Source organism: Neofelis nebulosa, chromosome 5 (assembly GCF_028018385.1).
Source record: "Neofelis nebulosa isolate mNeoNeb1 chromosome 5, mNeoNeb1.pri, whole genome shotgun sequence".
Lineage (NCBI taxonomy): Eukaryota > Metazoa > Chordata > Mammalia > Carnivora > Felidae > Neofelis > Neofelis nebulosa.
The window spans coordinates 89,584,522-89,611,839 of record NC_080786.1 but is presented as its reverse complement, the minus strand read 5'-3'; the positions used below and the strand labels follow the sequence as shown (position 1 = coordinate 89,611,839).

The following is a 27,318-nucleotide window of genomic DNA, read 5'->3' as shown; positions in this document are numbered from 1 at the left end:
GTTATATACTATAAGGCAGTAGACGCGGGCCCAGAGAAGACTTGAGACTGTCTCTTAGGAAATAGCCACCTTGGAGAGATTCTGGTTTCTGATGTCATGTGGGACCATCTGGTCCCCAGAGTAGGTCTTTTTTTCTTTCTCCCTGAGGTATGTATCACCTCTTTGGAGCTCTGCCTCCAGCACCAGTGATCTTGCCAGAACCCCCAGCCACCAGAGAGCTGCTGGTGTGCTCCACGGTGGAGGCAGAATTGAGGAATGGCCTGGGTGTGGACATTGTGTGAGAAGCCCATTCAGAGAAGTGCATAGTTTCTTCTGCGCACCCTACTCTTGCCTGTCTTTTCATTCCCTTCTCTTCTTGCTTTCCAGCCTGACTGGCCCCTGTCCAGCAAGCCCTGCTCTGTAGTCCAGCAGGGACTTGGCACCAGGCAATCTAATCATTCTGGTGCTAGCATGTAACTTCACTGCTTATTTGCGTATCTAAATAGTCATTTAACAGAAAATACAGGGAAGGTCACTTCTCGGCCACTGGGATATCCAAGAAAGCATATGGAGTGAGTGCTTTTCATCACAAGTTCTAAGGACTTAAGGCATTTCAGATTTTCATTAACTTTATTGATTCTTTTGTCAATAAGGAACAGAGATGAGAAATTATTTTAAAATGGGGTTGAGAGGTGGAATTTTAAAGATCTAAAATTACAGAATAAGATTTCTCTACACTCCTGGGGCACTTGTCTTCTTTTTCCCTTTGTCCTTAAGAATAATTGCGGGGGGAGGGAGAGCCCTGACCTGTGCCAGCGCCCTGGAGATGACTACCGCTGGCAGACCCAGGATAGTGCACACAGCAGATGTTGACCCAGACTCTGCAGGAGCCCCCAGCCTGAAACATCCTCTGATACTCGAAAGTGAGGAGTGATACTTTCCTTCTTCCTTTATTATCCCAGAGAGATAGCTGAGAGTGATCTGGGTAATTCAAAAGGGAGAATCACTTCCAAACCATGCATGATTGCATTTGGAAGGTGATGTGTTTATACTTAACTGTGAGTTACCACAGCCTTGATGTCTCTCTCCTGACCTCCTGACACAGAAGTCTAACTGCCCACAGTGCACCTCTGCTTGAAATTCTCATCAGCCTCTCAAACTTGGCACATCTAAGACAGAACCTGCTATCTCCTGATCCCCACCCCAGCTTCTTATCCTCCTCTTTATGTGGCACTCATGGTAGCACCTTTCCTATGAGGACCCAGGGTGCTGTGCCAGACACCTGGCTATTCCCTACCTCTTCCTCACCCTCCCTCCCAGAATAACTATGAGTCCTCGGTCCTGTTCCCAGGAGCTCTCAAGCCTGCCCACTCCTGCCCATGGCAGACTCCGCTACCATGCCCCTAACCCAGGCTTCCAGATTCTAATCCCCACCCACCCCTCGTCACCAGGATTACTGTGACAGCTTCCTAACCCTTCTCTCTGCCCTGCCTCACCCCTCCAGTCCACATCCCTCAGTGCGATCAAAGCTCATATCACACTTCACTGCTCGGCTTAAAACCTTCCACTGCTGCTTGTTGCCCACAGAATGTAGTCCAGGTTTCTTAAAGCCTGTGTCCAGGGCTCTCCATAGTCAGCTGCCTCATCTGCCTCTCCAGCCACATCTTCTCCTCACGTCAGGCTCCGGAAGCACAGCTGGGATGCTTCCAGAAGCTGCACATACTGGCTGCCCCAAGTTCTGCCTCTTAGGTCTTCCCATTGCCTGGAGCTCCCATCTCCCTCACCCAACCCTGGCTAATTCCAGGTGACACCTCCTATGGGAAGCCTTCTCTGCTCTTCCTTGTCCCCACTCCATTACGGGTGGGAGCATGGAAGAACATATGGGACTTTATCTTGATAGATTTTTTTCAAGTCATGATTTTAATCAAGTCCTGTGCCAAGTTGTACTAGCATTATATCTGAGTCCTTGTCTGCTTTCCATACTGGCCTTTAAACCACTTAAACCTAAGAACCATATTTTAGTCACTCTTGTTTTCCATTGCCTTGGACCGTACCTGGCACATAGCAAGTGTCTTGTAAATGTAAAAGGTTGAATATAATTGAAAAAGCAAATTCACTTCGCTGTTCAAAGGGGAATAATAAATGAGTCTGAGGTTCTGCCTCTAGGAAGGCTGGAGCCATCTTTGCAGCTTCTCCGCCTGCACCTGTGCTCGGCTCCTCCACGCTCTGCTCTGCAGCGGAGCCCGTCCCAAACTATGGAGCTTCAGTTCCAAGTATAGCAGTCGTCTTTTCAAAGGCTTCACACCTTTCCTGTTACATCACTTGACTGCACTTGGATGATAAAGAGGATTTCTTGGCTTGGGTACTAGGGAAGTCCAGAAACAAGCCAGAGATCAGGCAAAGCTCAATCAGGGATCTGCCTGCCTCCTGTCAGTGTTTTGGCTATACCCTTTCTCTGCTCATCAGCTTCACCCTTCAGCTGCCAGCAGAATGGCTGTAACAATTTGAGGCTCAGGGTCACAATGACAGTATCAGAGGACCAGAAATTATATCTGAAGAACTAGGTTCTATTTTCCCAGACCAGTGTCTTATTGTACTGAATTGGATAACATTCCTTTTCTGAGACAATCCCTTTGGCTGGGAAATGTCCTACACTGACTGGCTTAGATGTGGTGTCCTGAGGATGGATAACCTTTAGAGTTATCCATCCCCTGGAACTGGGGTTCTGGTCAGCTCCCCTTAATGTGTGTGGGCTGCCTGGGAGAGAGGTGGAAGCCGAAACAAAAAGCAGGGTAGAGAGCTAAGGGGAGGAAAATGGCTCAGTGCCCACTGCGCCAGGCAGTGCTCACCCTACCCCCCAAATCCCTCCTCTTCTGGTTCCTGATAGGTTATAGCAGAAACCTTGGAATTGGGGGGCTGTGGAGTCATGAGAAAAGGTGGTATAGTCCAGAGTCAATTCAACAATGTGTGTGGTTGGGTGACATGATATGGATCAGTGGCATGTTAGGGTGCCCTGTTGCTTCTCTTCTGCTAGTGCAGTAGGGAGTGGATTAAGCCTCCATGTTGTGCCCTCAGCACCTGTCCCTAAAACAAGCATGGTGTCCTTTTGAGGCTTTGTAAATGTTTTTCCAAAGGAGTAGTAGATAGGGGTAATAACAATAGCTTTTTCCCCCATCTCCCTGATTCTCTCATTCGTTTTCTCTTCTTCCCCTAGGCTCTGTAGAGTAGCACAGAGGCTGATGCATCCTTATGCTAAAAGTGAGGGCTTTCCTGGGAGACCAGGCTGTGGGCCACCCCCACTCTGAGAATGATGACTGGTTCTCACTGGGCTCCGGCAGGAGGACTTTTTTTTCTCCAGTAGCTCAAAGTTTTGCACTGTTGGACCCATGACCCTTCTGACTACTCTGTACCTTCTTGTCACCTCTAGATGTTCGACTGGATAAGCCACAACAAGGAGTTATTCCTCCAGAGCCATACGGAGATCGGCGTGAGCTACCAGCATGCTCTAGACCTCCAGACACAGCACAATCACTTTGCCATGAACTCCATGGTGAGTAGAGGGCCTGCTCTCTGTACTGCCTCTGGGGGCTGGGCAGTGGGGGTGGGAGGACCTGGGGGGGGGGGAGAAGAAGGAGGGAGGGGTGGGAATAGACTTGAGACCTGAGTGAAAAGGAGGAACTCTAAACATGCGGATTCTGTAGCATTCCGTGGGGATGTGTGCAGGACACATGGCCAGCCTGCTGTTGCTATTGCAGATTATGGCTCCATTTCTGCCTCTAGACTCTGCTTTACTTGGTGAAAGAAAGGTGCTGGGATTATAGAAGGCATTTGCTCGGCACAGGACTATAAGGGAAAGTCACCAGTTCCACTCTGCTGATTTAACCAACATTTTTGGGTCCTTAGCATATGTGAGTGACTGAACTGGGATGGTGTGGGACCGCAGGCTCATTGGAAACAGTTGAGTGAATTGGGGTTGTTTAGACTGGAGAAGGGCAGCCTAAAGGGATACATAATTGCTGCCTTCAGATATATGAAGGTTTACCTTGGAGAAAGGAGGGTAGAATTGCTTTGTGTTGGTCTAGAAGGCAGAACTGTGGGGGAGTGCAGTTGGAAGGGGAGGCAGGATGTAGCTCAGGCGGGTGGGAGGCCCTGGGAGCTAGCAAACTCCCCAGGTTGAAGAGTGTTCAAGCAGATGCTGAATTCACAGAGAGATATTTGCTAGCTGTGTGGCCATATGGAATTTATTTCTCTGGGCTTCAGTTTCTTCGTTTGTAAAATGGCAGTTATAACTACCTTATAAGGTTGTTGTGAGGGTTCAATTAGTTAACTGTAAAGCGGTTAGAGTTGCACCTGGTTCATAGTAAGTTATCAGTTAATATTGGTGTTATAATGATGATGATGATGATGATGATGATGTAGAGGTCTAGTCCAGATAAAACCTATGATCCTTTGTAAACCTAACACTTTGGGATACTGTTTTTTTCTGTGTGGTTGCCCCAAGACTTTATTTCAAAATCTTGTCTGCCCTTTGAACCTGCTTTATTCAAAATGCCTGTAGCCTAATTTTTCTCTGACTTACCTCCCTCTGTTCTTCTGCCAGCTCTTCCTACTTGTGCTCCTGGTCAAAAAGAATAGCTCCACTGCCCCCCCCCCCCAAACACCAACTCCACCATATATCTGAACACCAAAGACACCTTCTTATTTCAGCCAGTGGTGCTGGGAGGGGGGGCAAGTGTTAGGAAAACACAAAACATGGAGGATCACAGAGGCCAGGAAGGAAGGGAGTTTCATTTTCTACCAGGTTGTTTTAAATACGCTATGTATTGGGGCGCCTGGGTGGCGCAGTCGGTTAAGCGTCCGACTTCAGCCAGGTCACGATCTTACGGTCCGTGAGTTCGAGCCCCGCGTCAGGCTCTGGGCTGATGGCTCGGAGCCTGGAGCCTGTTTCCGATTCTGTGTCTCCCTCTCTCTGACCCTCCCCCGTTCATGCTCTGTCTCTCTCTGTCCCAAAAAATAAATAAAAAACGTTGAAAAAAAAAAAAAAATAAATACGCTATGTACTAAATTTCATGTTCTGAAGAAGAAACCATTTTGGCCTTAAGTTGTTCAGTGTCTAGTTGGGGAAATAACCCAATCATGATGTAGCTTGATATATGCAGTGATAGAGATATGCTGAGTTAACAAGAACTCTAATATCTCAGTGGTTTAAAACAATAGGGATTTATTTCTTGGTCCTACCATATGCCCATCACTGGCCGGTAGGAGTTCTGCTCATCAAGGTCACTGGGGACTCAGGCTGGCAGAGCAGCCGCCGTCTCACATGCTGCTGGTTGCCCCGCACTTGCTGGCTCTGAAGCCTTCTGCCTAGAAGTGTCACATGCCACTTTTGATCACATCTCATTAGCTGACATCAGGCATACGGCCACATCTAACCTGCTGAGTGGAGATGTATGTCCTACCATGTGTTCGGGAGAAGAGAGCGGGGTATTTGTGAATAGCCCTAATGACTAGCACAGGGAACCATAGCAAGGTGTAAGTCAGAGATGATCATCATGAAATTAGCATAGCAAGAGAACTGTGGCTACAGAATAGGAGGTTGTAGGACCAGGCAAGGAAAACATCAACACTGATTTTGTTATCAGTTTTCCTACAATAGACTTGTGTCTTCATCTAAATGTAAAGACTCATTTCCTTCTAACTAGTCTCCTATAATTATGTCTCATCCCTGGCTCACTTTAGTCACAGAGGAGCAAAGCAATTGATCACAGGTGATTAAGAATGTGAACTCAAATCTAGTCAAGTTTGATTATCTGGGTGCCTTGTGGACATCCCCTGGTGAATTTTACAAATTCTGTGCCAGAATCTTCATGTCACCCAACTGCTTGGCCCTGAGGCAGACAAACTCATTTTAGTAAGAAGCAAAGACAAACATAATTAGGGAGGTAACTCTGCTACCAAGCCCCTCAAAACAATGAACTACAAAGCTAAATAGAGCCTTTGGCTTTGAATTATCTGCACCACTGCTCTTCTCTGTTAATACGGATCACTGAGAGTTAATGGCACAACAGAAACCTTTCTCATGACAAATTTACTTTGGAAGTCTCCATTTTCAGGACAAAAACAAGGGAGGAAATTTACTGAAGGGAAGCCTCTTGTGGAGCTGGGAGAGAGAGAAGAGATTTAATATACAACAGCTAATTAGCATGCTCAGCCCATCTCATAGTCTCCAACGGCTGGCTGTGAAGGCATGCCACACTCAGAGGCCTCCTTGGACTGATTAGGTTGGCTTTCCTCTCTGGCTGTAGGGCAAGGGAAGGGAAATCCCAGGGTTGTTTGATCAAACTGCCTGGGCACCAGTGCTTTATAAATGTGGCTTTGTGCCTTTGTTAACCAGTAGGTTTACAGGTTTGTTATTAAAAACAACTCCCACAAAGAGGGATGTCAGCATCCCAAACAGGTGAAAGGAGAGAATTATAGACTCCTTTTCTCTGGCCTGAGTGATGGATGTTGCTGCCAAGAAACAGATGAATGCAAGCAGCCACTCCTGGAGCCCAGTGACCATAGAATGATCAGCTACTCAGGGGAAGTGTGAATGTGGATTGTTCTGTAAATTTACTGAGGCATTTCTGTTACTGTTCTTGGAAATTATACACCCACCTATACATATGCCCACAAATCTGTTCATGTAAAGGTACATGTAGCATACTTTGATTCAGGTTATAGGTAAGTTCTTTGGTATTGAATCCTCTTTTACTGCTGAAATAGGTCAGTGATTCCATACCTTTTGGGAAAGTCACAGACCCCCTTGAAATCTAATAAGGGTTGTGGGTCCTTTCCCCAGAGTAATGTGTATATGAACACATTTTTAAAAGATAATTTTAGGGGATTCAAGAGTATCCTAAAACTTTTCAGTCAACCTTCCCAGTTTAAGATCTTAACATCATGACTTCCTCATTCATTCATTCATTCCACAAATAATTAAGAATCAGATACTGTGCTGGATATTGGGCAGATAATAGTGAACAAAAGAGAGATGGTCTGTTCTGTGGAGGTTCCAGTGTAGAGACAAATGTTTAATAAATAACCTCACCAATAAATATATAATTATAAACTAATAAGTCTTAGATTGGAAGAGTAGTTATGCTATGATAGAGTGTAATAAAAGGATCTCTATTTAAATGGGGGAGTCATGTACATTTAAAAAAATTTTTTTTTACATTTATTTATTTTTTGAGAGACATAGAGAGACAGAGCACAAGTTGGGGAGGGGCAGAGAGAGAAAGAGACACAGAATCTGAAGGAGGCTCCAGACTCTGAGCTGTCAGCACAGAGCCCGATGTGGGGCTCGCCCACAAACCATGAGATCATGACCTGAACCAAAGTTGGATGTTTAACCGACTGAGCCACCCAGGCGCCCCTCATGTATATTTTTAAATTGACAATCAACTCCGACTTAAAGCTCTTTTTTTTTTTTTTACTGATAGTAATTAATGTTCTGTGAATTAGTTCTACAATGGATCAAAGAACTTACAATTAAAGAAGCCCCAAGTATGTTGTTTTATAAACAAAAGTAATCAACTTTATCTGTTTTTTAAGTTTTGTTTGTGTCTAATTTTATATACTGGCTAAAGACCCAACTCCAGCTGAGATGACTACTACTGAGAAGTAACTACATATCATTAAATCATGGAAGAAAAGCCAGAAATTTCCCAAGTTCTGTCAATGAATTGGTACCAATAAAGGCCATGAATTATTAACACACCAAGAGTGTGGGAGTGATACCCTACTGCATAAGGTACATGAGCAACTCTGAAAGAAAAAAGATTAAAATTGGTCGATCTTTGAATTTTTGCCACAACATGTTCTTTTACAGTTCCCACTGGGGAATCCTAGTTTTTTTGAATTTCAAAATAACAATGATAATAATAATAATAAAAATATCCCACCTACATAACCTAGTAAGAAGATATTCTCTGGTTTCTTACAGTGCCTCAGAAAGCCAGGTTTCTTAAGCTCTCGGGGGCACTCTTCTTGCTTAATTTTGCCTGCTGCTGTGGGAGCCTTTCTCACAAATTCTCTTTCCTCTGAGTGTGGGCTTTTCCTCTGATGGGAGTGTGGACAGATGGAAGTAGGGTTGAGCTGTAATATGGAATAGAACAATCCCATAGCCATCCATGTTCTATTTCTTCATGAAAAACACTGACAGGAGTAAATCCAAACATAATGCAGCCTTATTTACAATTTTAATTAGCAGGTTCTTTGGGAAAAAGTAAATTGCTAATGGTTTCTGTCCAGAGTTTTAAAATATGGAATGATGTTCATTTTCTATTATTATGACTGTGAGGATTCACATTAATGATAACCATGTGCAGCTGGGTGGTAGGAATCCTTTTTGCTAGAGCATGTTTGATAGCTGCTTTAGTGCTATTAATTTGTTCACCGGAGGCACATATTCCCATTTGACTGTGTGTAAATCAGACTAATTGTAGCCAAGCCTTGGTGTTCTTTCTCTTTGTTTTGAGGAGAAATTACAAATGGTAGCACCAAGGAAAAGTCAAATCTGGTGCAAAAGAAATAAAGATTCTGAAGTGGGTCTCCTGCCCCCAATTTGAAAAGCCTTGTTCTGGGATTATCTGTCATCTTTGATGCTTGGCATCCTCAAGCCATGATGCTGCAGCAAGTCCCCAACCCCAAATAGGGAGTACTTCCTATAATGACAGTATTTCTAGATTTCAGTGTAAATACACACACACACACACACACACACACACACACACACACACTCTGTTGTGATGTTTAAGTAGCCAGTGTTTGATCCTACCATAGCTGCAAAGCCCCTTGGTAGATAAAGAACCTGCTTAAAGAAGAAGAAAAAGATGAAGAGGAGGAGGAGGAAGAGATAAATCTTATCTGTTATGCATTAGTCTTTTTTTTAAATATTTTTATTTATTTTTGAGACAGAGACAGAGCATGAGCAGGAGAGGGGCAGAGAGAGAGGGAGACACAGAATCCGAAGCAGGATCCAGGCTCTGAGCTGTCAGCACAGAGCCTGACACGGGGCTTGAACTCACAGACTGTGAGATCATGACCTGAGCTGAAGTTGGACGCTCAACTGACTGAGCCACCCAGGCGCCCCTGCATTAGTCTTTATAGTACAATTTTTTTTTTTCAAAGATTCACATAGTAAGCTTGCTAAAAACTCCATTTCTTTTGGCTTGCACCCTAGTCAAAGAAAATAATAATCTCTGGAGGATGGGCCCCCAGGAACCTGCATTTTTAACAAGATTCCCCACGTGATTTATATGCACATTAAAGCTAGAGAACTGTTGTTCTGTGGAATCTATATGTATGAAATAGTCACCCTCTAAAATAAAGTACTGCAAATTCTGAAAGATAGTGCACTTCCAGCATAACAGCATGAGAAACTCCACAGATCCAGTCTTCAGTGAAACTGGTGAAAATTATTTTATTTTATTTTATTTAAAATTTTTTTTAAACGTTTATTTATTTTTGAGACAGAGAGAGACAGAGCATGAATGGGGGAGGGTCAGAAAGAGGGAGACACAGAATCCGAAACAGGCTCCAGGCTCTGAGCTATCAGCACAGAGCCCGACGCGGGGCTCAAACTCACAGACCGCAAGATCATGACCTGAGCCGAAGTCAGCCGCCTAACTAACTGAGACACCCAGGCGCCCCAAGTGGTGAAAATTATTTTAAAAGAATCGTTTTAAGTCTCTGGAAATGGTCCTAAGTGCATTCAACAAATGAAGAGATGCATATTCAAGAAAACTACTAAAACTCAATAAGAACGTTGAACCTATGGTATCTGACCCAAGATCCTCTCTCTCCCTTTCCCCTCCCAGTTCAATAAGATGAAATTGCCCTCCAAACTGGTACAACCAAGAACACAGGGCCCCTGGCTCCCAGTTGAAGACTGTCATTACAGGACATTTCTTATCCTATTTAAAGTTACCTGTTGCTGAAGCCAAATTCCAGTGAATGTGGCCAAGCAAGGAGGACTCCTTCTTCTGCCTAGCTCCTACTCAGGGAACAGAGGCTCTGCCATAGGTGCAACACTGCTGAGAATTCTTGGACTCCAGTCTCCCTTGCCCCAGCTTGTAAGACAGAGATTCCAGGCTGGGAAAGGCAAACGGAGGCCTGAGGCTACTCATCCCATTCACTGAGTGTTCAGCTACTAAATAAAGTAGGGGTGTCAGTCAGGAACTATACTTTTATCCCTAACCCCAGCTACAGAGCCATGGCTCAGAGATTTTGCCTGGGAGTAGAAACAAACTAAAACTAAGAGCTTTAAGTCTTTTCCCAAAGGAACTGACCTCATTTGCAACAGAGTGGAGAAGTTTAAGCCAACAGCAGTCTCAAAAATACCCTTAGGGAGATTCTGGTGGAAAGCAATTGGGAGATTGGTAGAGTCATTGGAGATATGGGATAAACAGTAAGCAGGCTAGTGTGCTGGAGAGAACTGGGGAAAGAGACTTCCTGGAGCCAGAACAGATCTCAAACACTGACCTCACAGACTGTCCCTTCAAAGGAGACTAAATTTGGTTGGATAAGTCTGTGGAGCATTTTTATGCCCCCAGGATGTTGTTGAAAATAAGAGAATAATCACCTGGAAATTAGTGGAATTTCATAGCAACGTGTGGTCAGAGCAAGAGAAAATTTAAGAGAGTACTACTAAGACCACTGTCATCCCAGGATGTCCATGGGAATACACAAGGCTGCACCCCCTAGGGAACAACATCAGAGGTCACTCACTATGGGAGCTGAGGTGGAAATAGTCTTCACTAAAATAGTCCAGCCAGTCACAAAACAAGTAAGCAAGCAAATAACAATAACAAGCCCCAGGAGTGGGGGACTGGAACCCTGAGTTGCTATAATATATTATCTAAAATGTCCAGTTTCCAAAAAAAAAAAAAAGTAAGACACACAAAGGAACAGAAAAATATGGCCAGGAAAAAAGGAAAAAACAGATAAAAAGCATACATTGGAAATAGCTGGCAACAGAAACTGCCTATGAGAGTGAGCAGATGTCAGATTTGATAAAAATTTCAAACTGTCCATTATAACTATGTTTTTTAAGTTTATTTTATTTTTTAATGTTCATTTATTTTTGAGACAGAGAGAGAGAGAGACAAACAGAGCATGATCGGGGAGGTACAGAGAGAGAGGGAGACACAGAATCTGAGCTGTCAGCACAGAGCATGACGCAGGGCTTGAACCCACAAGCCATAAATTCATGACCTGAGCTGAAGTCAGATACTCAACCGAGTGAGCCACCCAGGCGCCCCATAACTTTTTATTTAAAAAAAAATGAAACTAGGGGCGCCTGGGTGGCTCAGTCGGTTAAGCATCCGACTTCAGCTCAGGTCACAATCTCGCGGTCTGTGAGTTCGAGCCCCACGTTGGGCTCTGGGCTGATGGCTCAGAGCCTGGAGCCTGCTTCCGATTCTGTGTCTCCCTCTCTCTCTGACCCTCCCCCGTTCATGCTCTGTCTCTCTCTGTCTCAAAAATAAATAAAAATGTTAAAAAAAATTAAAAAAAAATGAAACTAAAGGAAACAATGATTAAAGAAGTAAAGGAAGTTTTGATGATAATGTCTCCATAAACAGAGAATATCACTAAAGAGATGGAAATTATAAAAATGAACCAAACGGAAATTCTGGATTTGAAAAATACAATTACTGAAATGAAAAATTCACTAGAGAAGCTCAGCAGGTTTGAACTGTCAGAAGAAAGAATTAGCGACCTTTAAAATAAATCAGTATAAATTATACAATCTGAAGAATAGATAGAAAAAACACAGAGCCTCAGAAAAATATGGGCTACCATTAAGCACACCAACATATGCAAAATGGGAGTACTAAAAGAAGAGGAGAGAAAGAAAGGAACAGAAAAAAATATTAGAAGAAATAATGGCCGAAATCTTCCCAAATTCACTGAAAAATATTACACAGCCAAGGAAGTTTACAAAGCTGTAAGTAAGATAAATGCAAAGACATCTACAAACAGGTACACCATAGTAAAAATACTGAAAGCAAAGACAAAGAGAAAATCTTGAAAGCAGCATGAAAAAAGTAACTGTTACAAGGGAACACAAATAAGATTAATAGCTGATTTCTCATCAGAAACAATGGAAACCAGAAGGAAGTGAGAGAATATATTAAGTGCTCAAAGGAAAACACTGTCAACCAAGAATCCTATATCCAGCAAAGCTTTCATAAATGAAGGTGAAATGAAGATATTCCCAGATAAACAAAGATTGAGAAAATTTGTTGTCAGCAAACAAACTTTATGATAAACAGTAAAAGAAGACCCTAAACAGTAATTTGAATCCACACAAAAAGACAAAAAGTACCAGTAAAGGTAATTATGTAATTATAAAAGACAACATAAATGCATATGCCTTCTTTTTCTCTTAATTGATTTACAAATTAATTGTTTAAAATAATAATTATAAAATGTGCTATTGGGCATGTAACATATAGAAATATATTTTCCAGTAACAGCACAAGTTGGTGAATGAGAACAAAGCTGTATTGGACTAAGGAAATTACTTCATATGGTAACTTGAATCCACAGATGCAAATGAAAAGACGCAGAAATGATAAATAAGGAAGTTAATATAACAAAAGCTATAAATATATACTTATTTTCTTTTTTTGTTTCTGTTTCTTTAAAAGACATATATAGAGGGGTGCCTGGGTGGCTTAGTAGGTTAAGCGTCCACCTTCGGCTCAGGTCATGATCTCACAGTTCATGGGTTCGAGCCCTGCATTGGGCTCGGTGCTGATAGCTCAGAGCCTGGAGCCTGCTTCATATTCTGTGTCTCCCTCTCTCTCTGCCCCTCCCCTGCTTGTACTCTGTCTCTCTGTCTCTCTGAAAAATAAACATTAAAAAATATATTTAAAAAAAAGACATATATAAAAATTGACACTATAACAATCTAACCTTAAATTTATAGCATTTATAGATGTAATGTATATAGTAATAATAGCACAAAAAAGAAGGAAGGGAATAAAACAATATAGGAATAAGATTTTTATATCTCACTGGAATTAAGTCAGTATACATCTGAAGCTGATTCTGATAATGGAAGATATATATGGTAAGCTCTAGAACAGTGGCTAAGAAAATAACTCAGAGAATATAGTGAAAAAAATCAGTAAAAATATTAAAATGCTACATTATAAAATGATTACCTAATGCAAAAGAAAGCAGTACAGGAAAAATAAAGGTATAAAAAGTGTGACATAGATTAAAAGTAAAATGGCAGACATAAATCCACCTATATCAATAATGACATTAAATGTGAAAAGGGTAACCACTCTAATCAAACGTAGAGATTGTCTGACTGAATTTTTAAAAAAGTACAAGATCCAACTACAGATTGTCTATAGGAGACACACTTCAGATTCAAAAATTATAATGCATTGAAAGTAAAAGGGTGGAAAAGGATATATTATGCAAACAACAACCACGAGAAAGCCAGAGTGGTCCCACTAATAACAGACTTTTAAATAGACTTTGAAACAAGCAAACAAAAAAGTGTTACTAGAGATACAGAGGGACATTTTGTAATGATAAAAGGGTTACTCCATCAAGAAGGTATAACACTTATCTGAACATATATGTACCTAGCAATACAGCATCAAAATACATGAAACAAAACTGACAGAAATGAAGGGAGAACACAGTTCAACAATAATAGCTGGAGACTTCAACACTCTCACTTTTAATAATGGACAGAACAACTAAGCAGATGATCAGCAAGAAAATAGAAAACTTGAACAAGGAAATAGAGGCTATAAACCAATTGACCTAACAAACATCATAGCATACTCTATCCAACAACAGCAGACCACACATTCTTTTCAAGGGTACATGAAAATTGTCCAGGATAGATCATATGCTAGGTCATAAAACAAACCTCAATAAATAAAAAGGATAAAAATAATACAACGTTCTCTGGCCACAATGGAATAAAATTCTCAATCAAAAACAGAAAGAAATTTGGGAAATTTTGCAAACATGTGGAAATTAAATAACATACTCCTAAATATACAATGGGTCTAAGAAGAAATAAAAAAGAAATTGGAAAATACTTGAATGAAAGTGAGACATAACTTATTAAAACTTACAGGATGCAACTAACAGTGCTTAGAGATAAATTTAGAGATGTAAATACCTGTGTTAAAAAAATTCTCAAATTAATAATCTAACCTTCCACCTTAAGGCACTGGAAAAAGAACAAAGTAAACCTAAAGCAACCAGGAATAAGGAAATAATAAAATTAGAGTTGAAATTAATGAATTAGAGAATAGAAAACAACATAGAAAAATCAATGAAACCAAAAGCTGGTTCTTTGAAAAGGTCAACAAAATTAACAAAACTTTAGCTAGATTCTAGGCCAAGAAAAACAGAATTACTAGATCTGAAGTGGAAAAGGAGACATTACTACCAACCCTACAGAAATAAAAAGGATTATAAAGGAATATTACAAATAATTGTATGCCAATAAATAGAAACTTAAATGAAATGTACGAAAGCCCAGGCCCAGATGCCTTCACCACTGAATTCTGTGAAACATTTAAAGAAAAATTAATACCAATTTTTCAGAAGCTTTTCCAAAAAATAGAAGAAAACGCTTTCCAGTTTTCTATTATTCTATTCTATTATTATTCTATTATTCCAGTAATTCTATTATTATGAGAATTCTATTATTATTCTATTATTATTCTATTATTCCAGTAATACCTTGATGCCAAAACCAAAGACCTCACTCAAGAAAGCTACAGACCAATATTGCTTATGAATATGGATGCAAAAATTTTCACCAAAATACTGGCAAACTAAATACAGCAACATATAGAAAAAATTATATGTCATCACCAATTAGGAATTATTCCAGGATTGTGAGGTTAGTTTAACATCAGTAGAATAAAAAACAAAAACTACACGATACTCTCAGTAGACTTAGAAAAAGCACTTGACAAAATGCAACATCTTTTCATAATAAAAACATTCAACTAACTAGGAATATAAGAAAAGTTTCTCAACCTGATGAAGAGCACCTATGAAAAACCCACAGCTAATATCATACTTACTGATTAAAGACTGGACACTTTCCACCTAAGATTGGGAACAAGACAAGGATGTTTGGTTTTGCTACTTTCTATTCAATATTGGAAGTTCTAGCCAGGGTAATTATTGAGGAAAAAGAAAAGGCATCCACATTGGAAAGGAAGAACTAAAACTATCTCTATTCTCAGATAACATGATCTTTTAAAAATATTTTATTATTTATTTTGAGAGAGAAAGAGTGCACATGTGCTAGCAGGAGAGGGGACAGAGGGTGCAGGGGAGAGAGAGTCCCAAGCAGGCTCCATACTCTTAGGGTGGAGCCCAATGTAGGGCTCGATTTACAATCCATGAGATCATGACCTGAGGCAAAGTCAAGAGTCCGTTGCTCAACTGACAGCCACCCTGGTGCCTGTAGATAATATGATCTATATATGGAAAATCCTGAGACATCCACCAAAAAAGTATTAAAGTAGTAAATTAGTTCAGCAAGGTTGCAGGATCTACAACCAATTTACAAAAACCATTTGTATTTCTACATACTTATAATGAATAATCTGAATATGAAATTAAGAAAACTATTCTATTTACAGTAGCAGGAAGAACAACAAAATACTTGGGAAACTTTTAACAAAAGAGTTGCACAGCTTGTACTCTGAAAACTACAAAACATTGTTAAAAGAAACTAAAGAACTAAATAAACGGAAAAACGTCTCATATCCATGGATTAACAGACTTTTTATTGTTAAGATGGCAATGAACCTACAGATTCAGCACATTTTTATCCAATTCCCAGCTGGCTTGTAGAAGCCAATTCTAAAATTCACATGGAATTACATGGGACCCAGAATAACCAAACAATCTTGAAAAAGTTGGAGGATTCATATTTCCTGACTTCAGAATTTTGCACAAAGTAGTAGTAATCAAGACAGTGCAGTACCAGCATGGGACAGACATATAGATCAATGGAACAGAATTGAGAGTTCATAAATAAACCCATATGTCTGTGGTCAACTGAGTTTTGACAATGGTACCAAGACCATTCAGTTTGTAAAGAATAGTCTTTTTAACAAATGGTGCTGGGACAACTCGATAGCCCTGTGCAAAAGGATAAAGTTGGACACTTTCCTCACATTAAATTAAAAATAAATAATTTGGACTTCATCAAAATCAAAAACCTTTGTTCTCAAAAAGATATAATCAAGAAAGTGAAAAGATAACCCACATAATGGAGAAAATATTTGCAAGTCATTTATCTGATAAGGGACTTGACTGTAGAATATATAAGGAATTCTTACAACTTAATAACAAAAAACAAATAACCTAATTTAAAAAATGAACAAAGGAGGGGCACCTGGCTGGCTCATTCATTAGAGTATGTGACTATTGATCTTGGGGTCATGAGTTCAAGTCCCTCACTGGTGTAGAGCTTTTTTAAAAATTGGACAAAGGATCAGAATATTTCTTCAAAGAAGATATATAGATGGTCAATAAGTACATGAAAAGATGCTTGACATTGCTAGTCATCAGGGAAATGCAAATCAAAACCATAATGAGAAATCATTTTATACTCATTAGGATGGCAATAGTCAAAAAGTCAGGTAATAATAAATGTTGGCAAGGACAGTGAGAAATCAAAACCTACATATACTGCTTAAGGGAGTGTAACATGATATGGCCACTTTGGAAGATAGTCTGGCAGTCCTTCAAATAGTTAAACATAGAGTTACCATATGTCCCAGTGATTCAACTTCTATGTATAAACCTAAGAGGAATGAAAGCATATGTTCACACAAAATGTTCATACATTGTACACAAATGTTTATAGAAACATTATTCATAATAACCAAAAGGTGGAAAGAACCCAGATTTCCATCAACCAATGAATGGATAAATGAAATATGGTATATAGGTATAATGGAATATTATTTGCCCATAAAAAGGAATGGAGTGCTGATATATGTTATAACATGGATAAGCCTTGAAAACAATTTACTAAGTGAAAGAAGCCAGTCACCAAAGGCCACATATTTATATGATTCCATTTATATAAAAAGTCCAGAATAGGTAAACCTATAGAGAAAGAAAGTAGATTAGTTGTTGCTTAGGGTTGGATGATGGGAGATGGGGATGGGAGAAAATAGCTAAAGGGAACATAGTTTCTTTTTGAGATGACGAAAATGTTCTAAAATTGATTGTGGTGCTGGTTGTGCATATCTGTAGACTAAATACTATTAAACTCAAAACCATTGAAGCATACACACTTTATTTTTTAAAATAAGTTGTAAAAATGTTTTTAATGTTTATTTCTGAGAGAGAGACAGAGCATGATCAGGGGAGGGGCAGAGAGAGAGGGAGACACAGAATCTGAAGCAAGCTCCAGGCTCTGAGCTATCAGCACACAGCCCAGTGCAGGGCTTGAACTCACGAATGTGGGATCACGACCTGAGCCAAGGTTGGACGCTCAACTGACTGAGCCACCCAGGCGCCCCAAATCATATACACTTTAAATGGGTGAATTGTATAGTATGTGAATTATATCTCAATAAAACTGTTTTAAAAAAATAAGAAAAAGACACCTGAAATGTGGGTGTTTCATAAGTGGGTTCCCACCAGCTTTGGGATATAACCTTATTAATAGTAAAAGAGAGTGACCATGACAGAGCTTGAACACCAACCCTGGTGGTATTATAAGGCTGAGGTAGGAGGTGGGGGCGCACCACTTGGCATCCATTCATTGGTATATTCAGCAAACTTTGGCTGTTTGTATTCTCTGTATTTTTTGCTAGACCCTGAGGACAGCGAGGTTCACAAGGCGCAAAGCAGTCTTCACTGATCTTGCAGTTTAGCCATACTCAAATTCACGTCCCTACTGCAAAGAGAATTTTGCCCACTAGGATATAAGCTACTAAGGGCACCTTTGTCTGTTTCATTCACACCTGTAGTCCCTGTACCCATGACGATGCCTGGTACCTAGAAGGTTGTTGGATATTTATTTGTTGGATAAATGGGGACGTAAAGCATGCCACAGCATCTGTTGCCAACCAGGGACAGAGATTGGGCAGCAAGGATGCAGAACTGGTAAGGCAGGGCCTTGACTTCTGCAGAAGCTCTATAGGACGTGACTCTAGCAGAAGCTGAAGAACCACTGGAAAGCAGGTGAATGAGAGCAGTGGTTTCCATCAGGAGTAGGCTTGGGAGCCGGGCTGCTTACAAGGTTCCTAGGTGATACATACTAAATTCCAGAAACTATTGGACTGGAAGATCTTTCACATTCTGCCTGCCCTTGAGCATCTTTGTTTCTGAGGTTCTAATCCTAAAGGTGGAGACAAGGCAACTAAAATGTGACCCTCCCTGACAAGAATCAATGTGATCCTGTGTTTGCTGTTAACACTGGGATTCCTAAGGCAGGCCTTCTAAGGAAACCTATGCTTGTAAAATATTTCACATATCACCAGCCAGACCTATTCTTACGAATCAAGCTCAACAGAATGCAGTGTTTGTATCTCCACAAACAGCCATGTGGGTGGAATTTCGCTTTTCTTCCAACTTAGTGGGAGGATTAGATTTTATTTTCTGATCGGCTCAGTATCCATTTATGAATCCTCGTTCTTGGCACCACTGACAGCATTAAACTTGTCCTAAGGAGAGAGGAGTGTGCTTTGGATGGAGCCTGGGGAAACGGTGCACATGGCTAAGGCAGCAGTCCTCATGCCGGCTGCCCACTGGAGTCCCCTGGGAAACTTTGAAAAAACACCACATCTGGCCCCTACTGCCCTAGACTCTGATTTAACTGTGCTGGGTGGAGCCCGGGAAATCTGTACAAGTCTGAGAAGCTGATTGAGAATCTCAGGGTGAAGAGAACTAGCAACTGATAATAGCCCTGGGGTCAAACCCTGAAGCTACTGAGTAATTAGCCTGTGGAATTAGAGGTGAGGATTTCCCTTCAAAGTCAGAAGCATCCAGAGAGGAGTATCTGTCTTTATCCCCTGCTCCTTGCTCCCCACCCCAGCCTTTCTAAGTGCCCCATTTACCTTTGCCCACTGGTCTCTAATTGGCTTGTTTGGGGAATTGGCTTTGATTTAATAGAAAAACGTATGGAAGCTCCTTGGCTGAGGCTGAGGCTTTCTCAGCCTTGTCCTGATGCACAGTGCTGACTGGGTCCCTTCTGAAAGCCTGCTGTGAGCTGATCCCCAGGGATTGGCTGACCACTCCGATATCTGACTTGTGGCTGGCACTGGCCTGGTTCAACCTTCTCTTTTGATCATACGCCCCCTACAGGTCCCAGACTTTGCTCTTCCGCCTCACTCCTGATTCTCTGCCCACAGCCCTCATACCTCTTTTCTGTTCTCTGGGGCCTTCTGTCAGCATGTTCCTTGCCCTCAGGCTATTTGCTAGGCCCTCTTGGTGTGTATCCCTGGCGCCTTGTGGCTCAGTTTACCCGCACACTCTTACATGTTCGCATGCAGCCAGTGCCTGCTCTCTGACAGATCTGCAGCTGCCAAGGAGTTAATTTGCCTGAAATTCAGCCAAAGCTGACTCATGCCTCTTCTTTGACGTCTCCTGGAGCCAAATGAAAAGCATGAAATAGTCTATGAAACCCAGCACGTCAGATGAGATAATATACACAAAAGGGCTTCAACTGCAAAGCATGACACAAATATAAAACATTGATAACAATAAGCAGCAGTAATGCTGCATATGCCATTGCATATGTCCCAGATAAGGGACAGAGACTGATTGAGGACATACAGGTGAGTTTGAGAACTGAGAGGCCAGGACCAGGTAGGCATATGGGAAGGGAGCATTACAAAAGGTGGAGGTCAGAGGGCCTGACACAGCCAGAGACCTACAAATGAGTAAGAGCTAAAGAATTTCCATCAGTAGGTCCTTTTGGTTCTACCATCAAAAATATATCCAGAATCTGGTCACTTGTCACCACCTCCACAGCCACCACACTGGTCCAAGCTGCCATCAGCTTCTTCCCAGACCATTATAGTAGCTCCTACCTGGTCTTCCTGCTCCTAGCTTTGTTCCCTTATGGTGTATTCTCAACACAACTGCCTGAACGTTCCTGCCAAGAGTAAGATATGTCATATTGTGTCACTCTTCCACTCAAAAATGCTTTAATGTCTTCCTGTCTTTCTCAGGATAAAAGCTGAAGTCCCCTACCATGGCTTACAAGGCTTTTCATGGTTTGGACCCCAGTTACCTCTCAGATCTCAGCATCTACACCTACTCATCTGCTCCAGTCACCCTCGGCTTCTTGTCGTTTCTTGAACCTACCAAGGCCATTCCTGCCTTGTGGTCTTCACCCCTGTTGTCCCTTCTACCTGGAGCTTCTTCCTCCCACAGCCACATGTTCACTCTCTCACTTAATTCAGGGATGAGCTCGGGTGTCATCCCTGACTTCCAGGGTCAGCCTGCCCGGACTTCTCTATTTTAAGTAGTGTTTCCCAACCCCATCATGTACTATACTTTTCTCAGCTATATTTTATACAGAGCTGAAATAAGAAAGGTACAGTAAATATTTATTAATTTTTTGTCTGACTCTTCTACCAAAATGTAAGCTCCACCTGCATAGGAGTTTTATTTGTCTTGTTTCCTGATGGCACAGTGTCTTGCATTGTTGAATGAAAGTTAAATAAGACAGCGGATTTAAACTCCAGAAATACAGCAAGGTATTGATTAAAGGGGCAAAAAGTTGCCTTAGTCTTGGGCTTTCCCAAGGTTCTGTGGAGACAGGGACCTGTTCTTCAAGGTGACTGGCCTTAGGTTTGCAGGTGAAGATTATTGGTTCAAGGAGGGAGAGGACAAAAGACTCCTGCCCATTCTAGAGTTGGACTGTTCTGGGAATTTTAAGGGCAAGTTAAGATCCCCAACTGGGAGACTTCAGACATTCAGATATTTTTACTGACTTCTCTCTCCAGGAGCCCTTACTTCTCTGAGGTGCAAGTCTTTGAATCTTTGAGAGAAATTTCTCTTCATCATCTCCCCTCTCCCTTTAGGGACATCCTTGGCCAGCCCAACTGCTTTCACATCTGTGGCAAAATAAAATAGCATGGTATAAAGAACATGGACACTAGGTGTTAACTGTGGTTCTATGTTTCCTGCTTGGTTGTGTGATCATAGGCAAGTTGTTTCAATTTCTCAGAGCCTTACCACTGGGTCTCTAAACGGGGGGATAATGATAGTATCTTTGCCACGACTGTTGTAAGGATGAGATGTGATCATGCATTTTAAGCACACTTGGCACAATGTTGTGCTTGGCAAATGTTCAGGTATTATTGTCAGGGTCAGGAGTGCTAGAAGAAACAGTTCTCCTTGTTCTCAGAGTTCCCATCTACAGAACTTCTCAAACCTTAATGTACATGCATATCACTTGGGACAATCTTGTTGAAATGCAGATTCTAATCAGAAAGTTGGGAAGGAGCTTGAGATTTTGCATTTCTCTTCAGCTCCCAGGTTGTGCCAATACACAGACCAAACTCTGAATAACGAGGCCTACGTGAGAAAGGGCGGGGGGAGAAGATACTGGTAAATATGTTTCCATGAAGTTTTATAGCCTCTGAACTTAATCTTAAAGGTGGCCTGAAACTACTATATCTTAATCTAGAAGAGCTACATTATTCCCAACCTCTTTCCCCATTGGTGTCCAATAGTCTGATTCCAGCCATACCCATCCCTCCCTAACATTTAAATCCTGTAGCACTGCCTCCTATAAAGACACTCACCCCTCTAAGGAAGTTTTGCTCGAGCTGAGAAAGGAGAGAGAGACCAGTTTCTCTTTTACTGAAATCTGCTCCTGGGTTTCCCTGGCCCTAGGACATATGGCCAAGGCACTTGTTTTCATGGCTGCTTAATGGTTTGTAAAGCAATTGCTGGAGGAAACATTGCTACAGCAAGCCAGGCCAGAGGGACAGAGGGATTCACGGGCCAGTGTTATCTTTGCTGAGCACCAGGGCTGCTCCAGCTTCTTTCCTCCCTCCACCCAACAGTGACAGATGGCTTCCACATGGTCTGACCTACTGTCTGGCCAGACCTGACCAGATAGTCATCCATCAACTGCCCTATTTGGCCCCCTCGAGGGCACCCTGTGGTTTGCAGGAGGCAGAAGTTGGAGGTTTCATTTAGAGCTCATCACATCTCTTAGCTATTGTAGTAGAGTTTCAAGCATGGACAGTTCTTATTCCAGATGTTATTATCCCAGTGTCCATATGTTTCGAGGTGGGATCAGCAGGTTTACATGGTAATGTTAAACTAATTAATCATAAACTGATGCTTTAACAGCATCAGGACCCAAAGTGGGTTTGGTAATAGCAACATGGGTTTGGTACTAGCAAAGATGTTAGCAATACATATGGTATTATTAGGCTGGAAAGAGGAGGTAAGGTTCAGCTTTTTCCATTGCTCTGGCACAATCTATTTTCTTACTGATATTGAACGCTACTCACGAAGCCTCTGAAAGCTGTATGGGAAAATCTCCAAGTATTTTTCCTTATGGCTCTCTCTGAGTATGACAAAACAAAATCTTAAATTAATATAAGCTGCAGGGCATGGGAAAAAGATAGCTATAAACAGGGGGTCATGCCGACTAGGAATTAGGAGGCTAGGATCTAGTCCCAGTTAGCCTTTCTTTTGGTGACTTTGAACCTATCACCTAATTGATTTAACAAATTTTTAAACACCTCCTAGGTGGATTCAAGAAATGTCTTGGTTTTATTATTATTTTTCCTAACTATAAAATGAGATTGTTACATGAACTTGGCTTCTAAAAAGCTATAATAAAGAGTTTATTTTCTTTTTCTTATTAAAACAGTATTTGTGGGGCGCCTGGGGCTCAGTCAGTTAAGCATCTGACTTCTGCTCAGGTCATGATCTCACGGTCCATGAGTTTGAGCACTGCATCAGGCTCTCTGCTGGCAGCTCAGAGCCTGGAGCCTGCCTTGGATTCTGTGTCTCCCTCCCTCTGCCCCTCACCCACTCACGCTCTTTCTCTCTGTCTCTCAAAAAAAATGAATAAACATTTTTTTAAAAAGCAGTATTTGCTCATTAAAACTTACCTATTTCACTGGTAGTACATTGTGCCTTACTTTGAAAAAAAAAAGGCTTGGGGCGCCTGGGTGGCGCAGTCGGTTAAGCGTCCGACTTCAGCCAGGTCACGATCTTGCGGTCTGTGAGTTCGAGCCCCGCGTCGGGCTCTGTGCTGACAACTCAGAGCCTGGAGCCTGTTTCCGATTCTGTGTCTCCCTCTCTCTCTGCCCCTCCCCCGCTCATGCTCTGTCTCTCTCTGTCCCAAAAATAAATAAAAAACGTTGAAAAAAAAAAAAAAAGGCTTTATTTTTTTTATTTTTTGAGAGAGAGAGAGAGAAGGAGACAGAGAGTGAGCAGGGGAGGGGCAGAGAGAGGGAGACACAGAATCTGAAGCAGGCTCCAGGCTCTGAGCTGTCAGCACAGAGCCTGATGCAGGACTCGAACCCATGAACTGTGAGATCCTGACCTGAGCTGAGGTCAGATACTTAACCAATTGAGCCACCCAGGCCCCCCTCTCCCACCAAAAAAAAAAGAGATGGAGGAATCTGAGTAATTACAGCTTTCATGGAATGTGCAACCTGACCAAATTCATGAAAGATACATTAAAATAATTCATGAATCTAAAAAGTATTTAACACACCAAATCTGTTAAAATTAAAAATACTCCAAAACCTCAAGCATTATTTGTAGAGGAAACAAACCCAAACTAAATAAACCTTTGTGTCTGAATAAAATGAATGAGTTTGATAAAAGTAAACGATTGAATATAAATTCCCCTTTAGCCCCAACACTCATAGATATCTGATGCTTTGATATATGAACATCAGTGTGAGGGGAAGAGCTGGGCGATAAGATACGGTGTATTTTCTCTGCACAGTTTTAGAACATTTCCCCCCAAATACTAAAAATATGTATATACCAAAATTATTTTTTTAAACGTTTCTCTATAAACAAAAGAATTGAGATGAGAAAAAGAGCCTAGAGGAAAGTTTCTACCACCACACATATCTGTACAAAGTAAGCATTCAATAACTAATGACATTGGGTGTGCTTCCCTGGTACATGTAATGTTCTTCTCAGCTGAGGCCGTGTGTGTGTGTGTGTGTGTGTGTGTGTGTATTTCATATTTAGCATTTTGATTTAACATCCGTTTTTCATTTGACCCAAGTGGTTTTACTGAGTGCCTTGGCCCTTGACCAGGTGCTTGCCTGGCTTCCCTCCCTTGGTTTTTGGATTTGGAGAGTCAAGGTGTCCAGGGCTTGTCTGCACTGAGCACGAGCCCCTTTCAGGAGAATGGCCTCTCTGTGACAGTTGTGCCTTTCCTCCTGTGGTGGCCTTAATGGATCACATCTTCCATTTTCATAATGATAATTTAGAAGCTGTAGCCCCATTAACTGGAATGGAATTTGGAACCCTGTGCACAGAACACATTCTTTCCAGAGATGAGACAGCTCTTCACTGACTCCCCTCTGCCTCTCTGGAGGTGAGCATGAGAAACATTGCCCCTGAGCGACAAGGTGGAGGGCCCCAGGCCAGGCCTGGGGAGGAGACTTCTGCCACCTTTTGCATTAGAGTCAGTGATAAGGCAAAGGGGGGACAAGACATCCCCCCTTCTGGGTGCTCTGGGTATGCCAAAGTAGTGGAGATGCCTTAAGAAGGCTATCCCAAGAGACAAAGGCCTCTGTTTTTCCAGCTTAAGGTATGAAAGGACACCGTGTTGCAAGGGCATGGTTCATAGAATAAGTCACTTGCTGATTCCAGATTCTCTGATCTCTCTGGGTCAAGGAAAGAGCTGTGGACAATTCAGGGCCCCAGGCCCTTAAATCCTAAGAAAATGGTATCTGCCAGCAGAGGAGGTGTGCTGTGCCAGGCAGTGGCCTGACAACCAACTAGAGCAGCTTCCCCTGCTGCAGGGCTGTGCACATGTGGCAGGCTTCTGTGGAAAGGGACTCCCGCCCAGGAATAGTAGGGGACGTTGTGGCATGTTTTCTGGGAAATGCAATGGAAATTTGGATTGTTGAAATATTTACGTCTTGTTGGAATCCTTAATTTTTCTTTTTTAAAAGTATTTATTTATTTTTGAGAGGGAGAGAGAGGGAGAGCAGGGGAAGGGCAGAGAGAGAGAGAGAGAGAGAGAGAAAGAGAGAGAGAGAGAGAGGGAGAGAACCTTAAGCAGGCTCCACACTCAGTGCAGAGCCTGACACGGGGCTCAGTCTCACAACCGTGAGATCATGACCTGAGTCAAAATCAAGAGGAGGATGCTTAACGAACAGAGCCACCCAGGAACCCCTTGATAGGTTTCTCTTTTTGTTATGGTTTTTACTGATACTTTGATTTGGTCTGTACTTGATTTGGTGAATTAATGCCAGTCTCCTGGAACTGGATGAGAGAAAAGATAGGTCATTCATCGAGTTAACAGTTATATGTCAGACAACTAACTAAATACTTTATGTTACCTCATGTAACCCACAGGACAGAGTTTCCGATTCAGAGTGGGGACCTATGACAAAGGTGTATAATGTACCCCTACTTTTAAGAGTGAAGTCAATGGGATTCACATAATACACACATTTGCCAGTGATCTGCTCCTACCATTAGCCCCTGACACAGAGTTTAGGATTACCAAAATGATAGCTTCTATCAATTGATTATTTCTAGAAGAACCAGTATCTCTTTCAGAGTGTACTACATAAGTAACTTCATTTAGAGAGAAAATTTAGCTGGATTTTTTAATGGAAAGTTGTGATTATCTTGCAAGCTAACTTTGCATGCTTTTGTAGCTAGCCAGAACAACCGGGAACCAGGTTCAAAGTGAGAACCTTTTGGCAAGGCTGAAAACTTTCATCAAGATTCTGCCAAGTAATTATTTCAGGAGAGTGACTGCTTGCTTCACTGGTTTCAGTTAATCACCGCAAGATAGGGCCTTGGGAGAAGGGCTGTCCATCCTATGATCTCCAGTTAATGACTGCAAGAATGAAACAGGAAAACAGAGTTTAGGCAACAAAAGTGGAGGCAGGGTGTAAGTATAGAGGGTTTTTGAGTTAGCAAGATTATGCTAGAATTTAATTATATTTTCCATTGTGACCAAAGTGATGGAGGGAGAGGCCTTGTCAGGGGGACAGGTAGGATGAGGTGGGTAATAAAACAGACTGTGCTGCAGGTGCATTGCATTTTATAGAACAGATTCTGTTTACATCTTGGGCTCTGCAGTACTTTGAATATGATGATAATAATAGCACTGCATATATATAAGGGATTTAAATTAATAAAGCTGTTTTGAGGTAAGGGTTTAAGAAAATACTCATTAAGCCAGAATTGTTGGTCATATTACTGACTTCTGGCCAGGGAAGCTGGTTAGTCTAGGCAGCTCAGCTCAGGGGAAGGGGCAGGAGAGGAGAGGAGGAGGGAAGCATCTGGTCGTTGGTCACCTGGAGGCTGAAGAACTCAAGGGGCCCAGCTCCAGCCGTGGCCCTCTCGTGACAGGCCAGAGAACAGAACCAGGATCAAGGGCTGAGACACGTGGACAGCCAAGGCTGGGCTATGTCCCCTCCAGGGTAGGCAGCAATATTCTTGCTGTCTCACTCCATGCAAGCTTCTCCTTGCTGACCCTTGAGCTCACAGAGCAGTCTTTTAAAAGCATAAATGAGATCACATCTCTTATTTAAAACATTCCTGTTGCATATGGACACTTGAAAGCTTTGAGTTATTCCTGTTTCCTCATGTTATGCCTTACCTCCTGCAGAGAAGAGGGTTTGGGGAGGGGAATAGATTTAGTCGGTATTCCCCTAAGCACTGAAGATAAGACAGGAGAAAACTGTGACCTCCTAAGTTCTCTCTACATTCCATCTAGAACTGACACTGTATACTCAGACGTAGAATGTCTGAGATTATTCAGTTCAGCCCTCTCATTTTAAGGATAGAGAAACTAAGGCACAGAAGAGACAAGTGACCTCTTAGGTGAGTGTTAGAGCTGGACCAGAACTCATGTCTCCTGACTCCTGGGCCAGTGACTTGGATGGAAGGGCATTTTAGGCTGGCAAAGAAGAACGGCAGTGCCAGACTGCAGGGAGTGGAGGAGACACCTGGTAGGGAATGGAAAGGCTATAAAGAATGAAAATATCTCTTCTTGTTGGTCATATCCCCAGGACAAGCATGACCCCCAAATGCTCCTTAACAGAGGCATAAACAGTGACACAGGAGAACCGCATG

At 41.9% G+C, this 27,318-nt stretch overlaps 1 protein-coding gene across 23 annotated transcripts in view; it reads left to right on the top strand.

The window, feature by feature from the left end:
• KALRN (kalirin RhoGEF kinase) overlaps nucleotides 1-27,318 on the top strand; it is a 672,273-nt gene that overhangs the window by 251,782 nt on the left and 393,173 nt on the right. For all 23 annotated transcript variants that reach the window (XM_058731109.1, XM_058731107.1, XM_058731105.1 and 20 more), the window contains exon 6: nucleotides 3,407-3,529. In XM_058731109.1, the coding sequence (XP_058587092.1) occupies nucleotides 3,407-3,529 (123 nt within the window). The remainder of the gene's footprint in view (nucleotides 1-3,406; nucleotides 3,530-27,318) is intronic.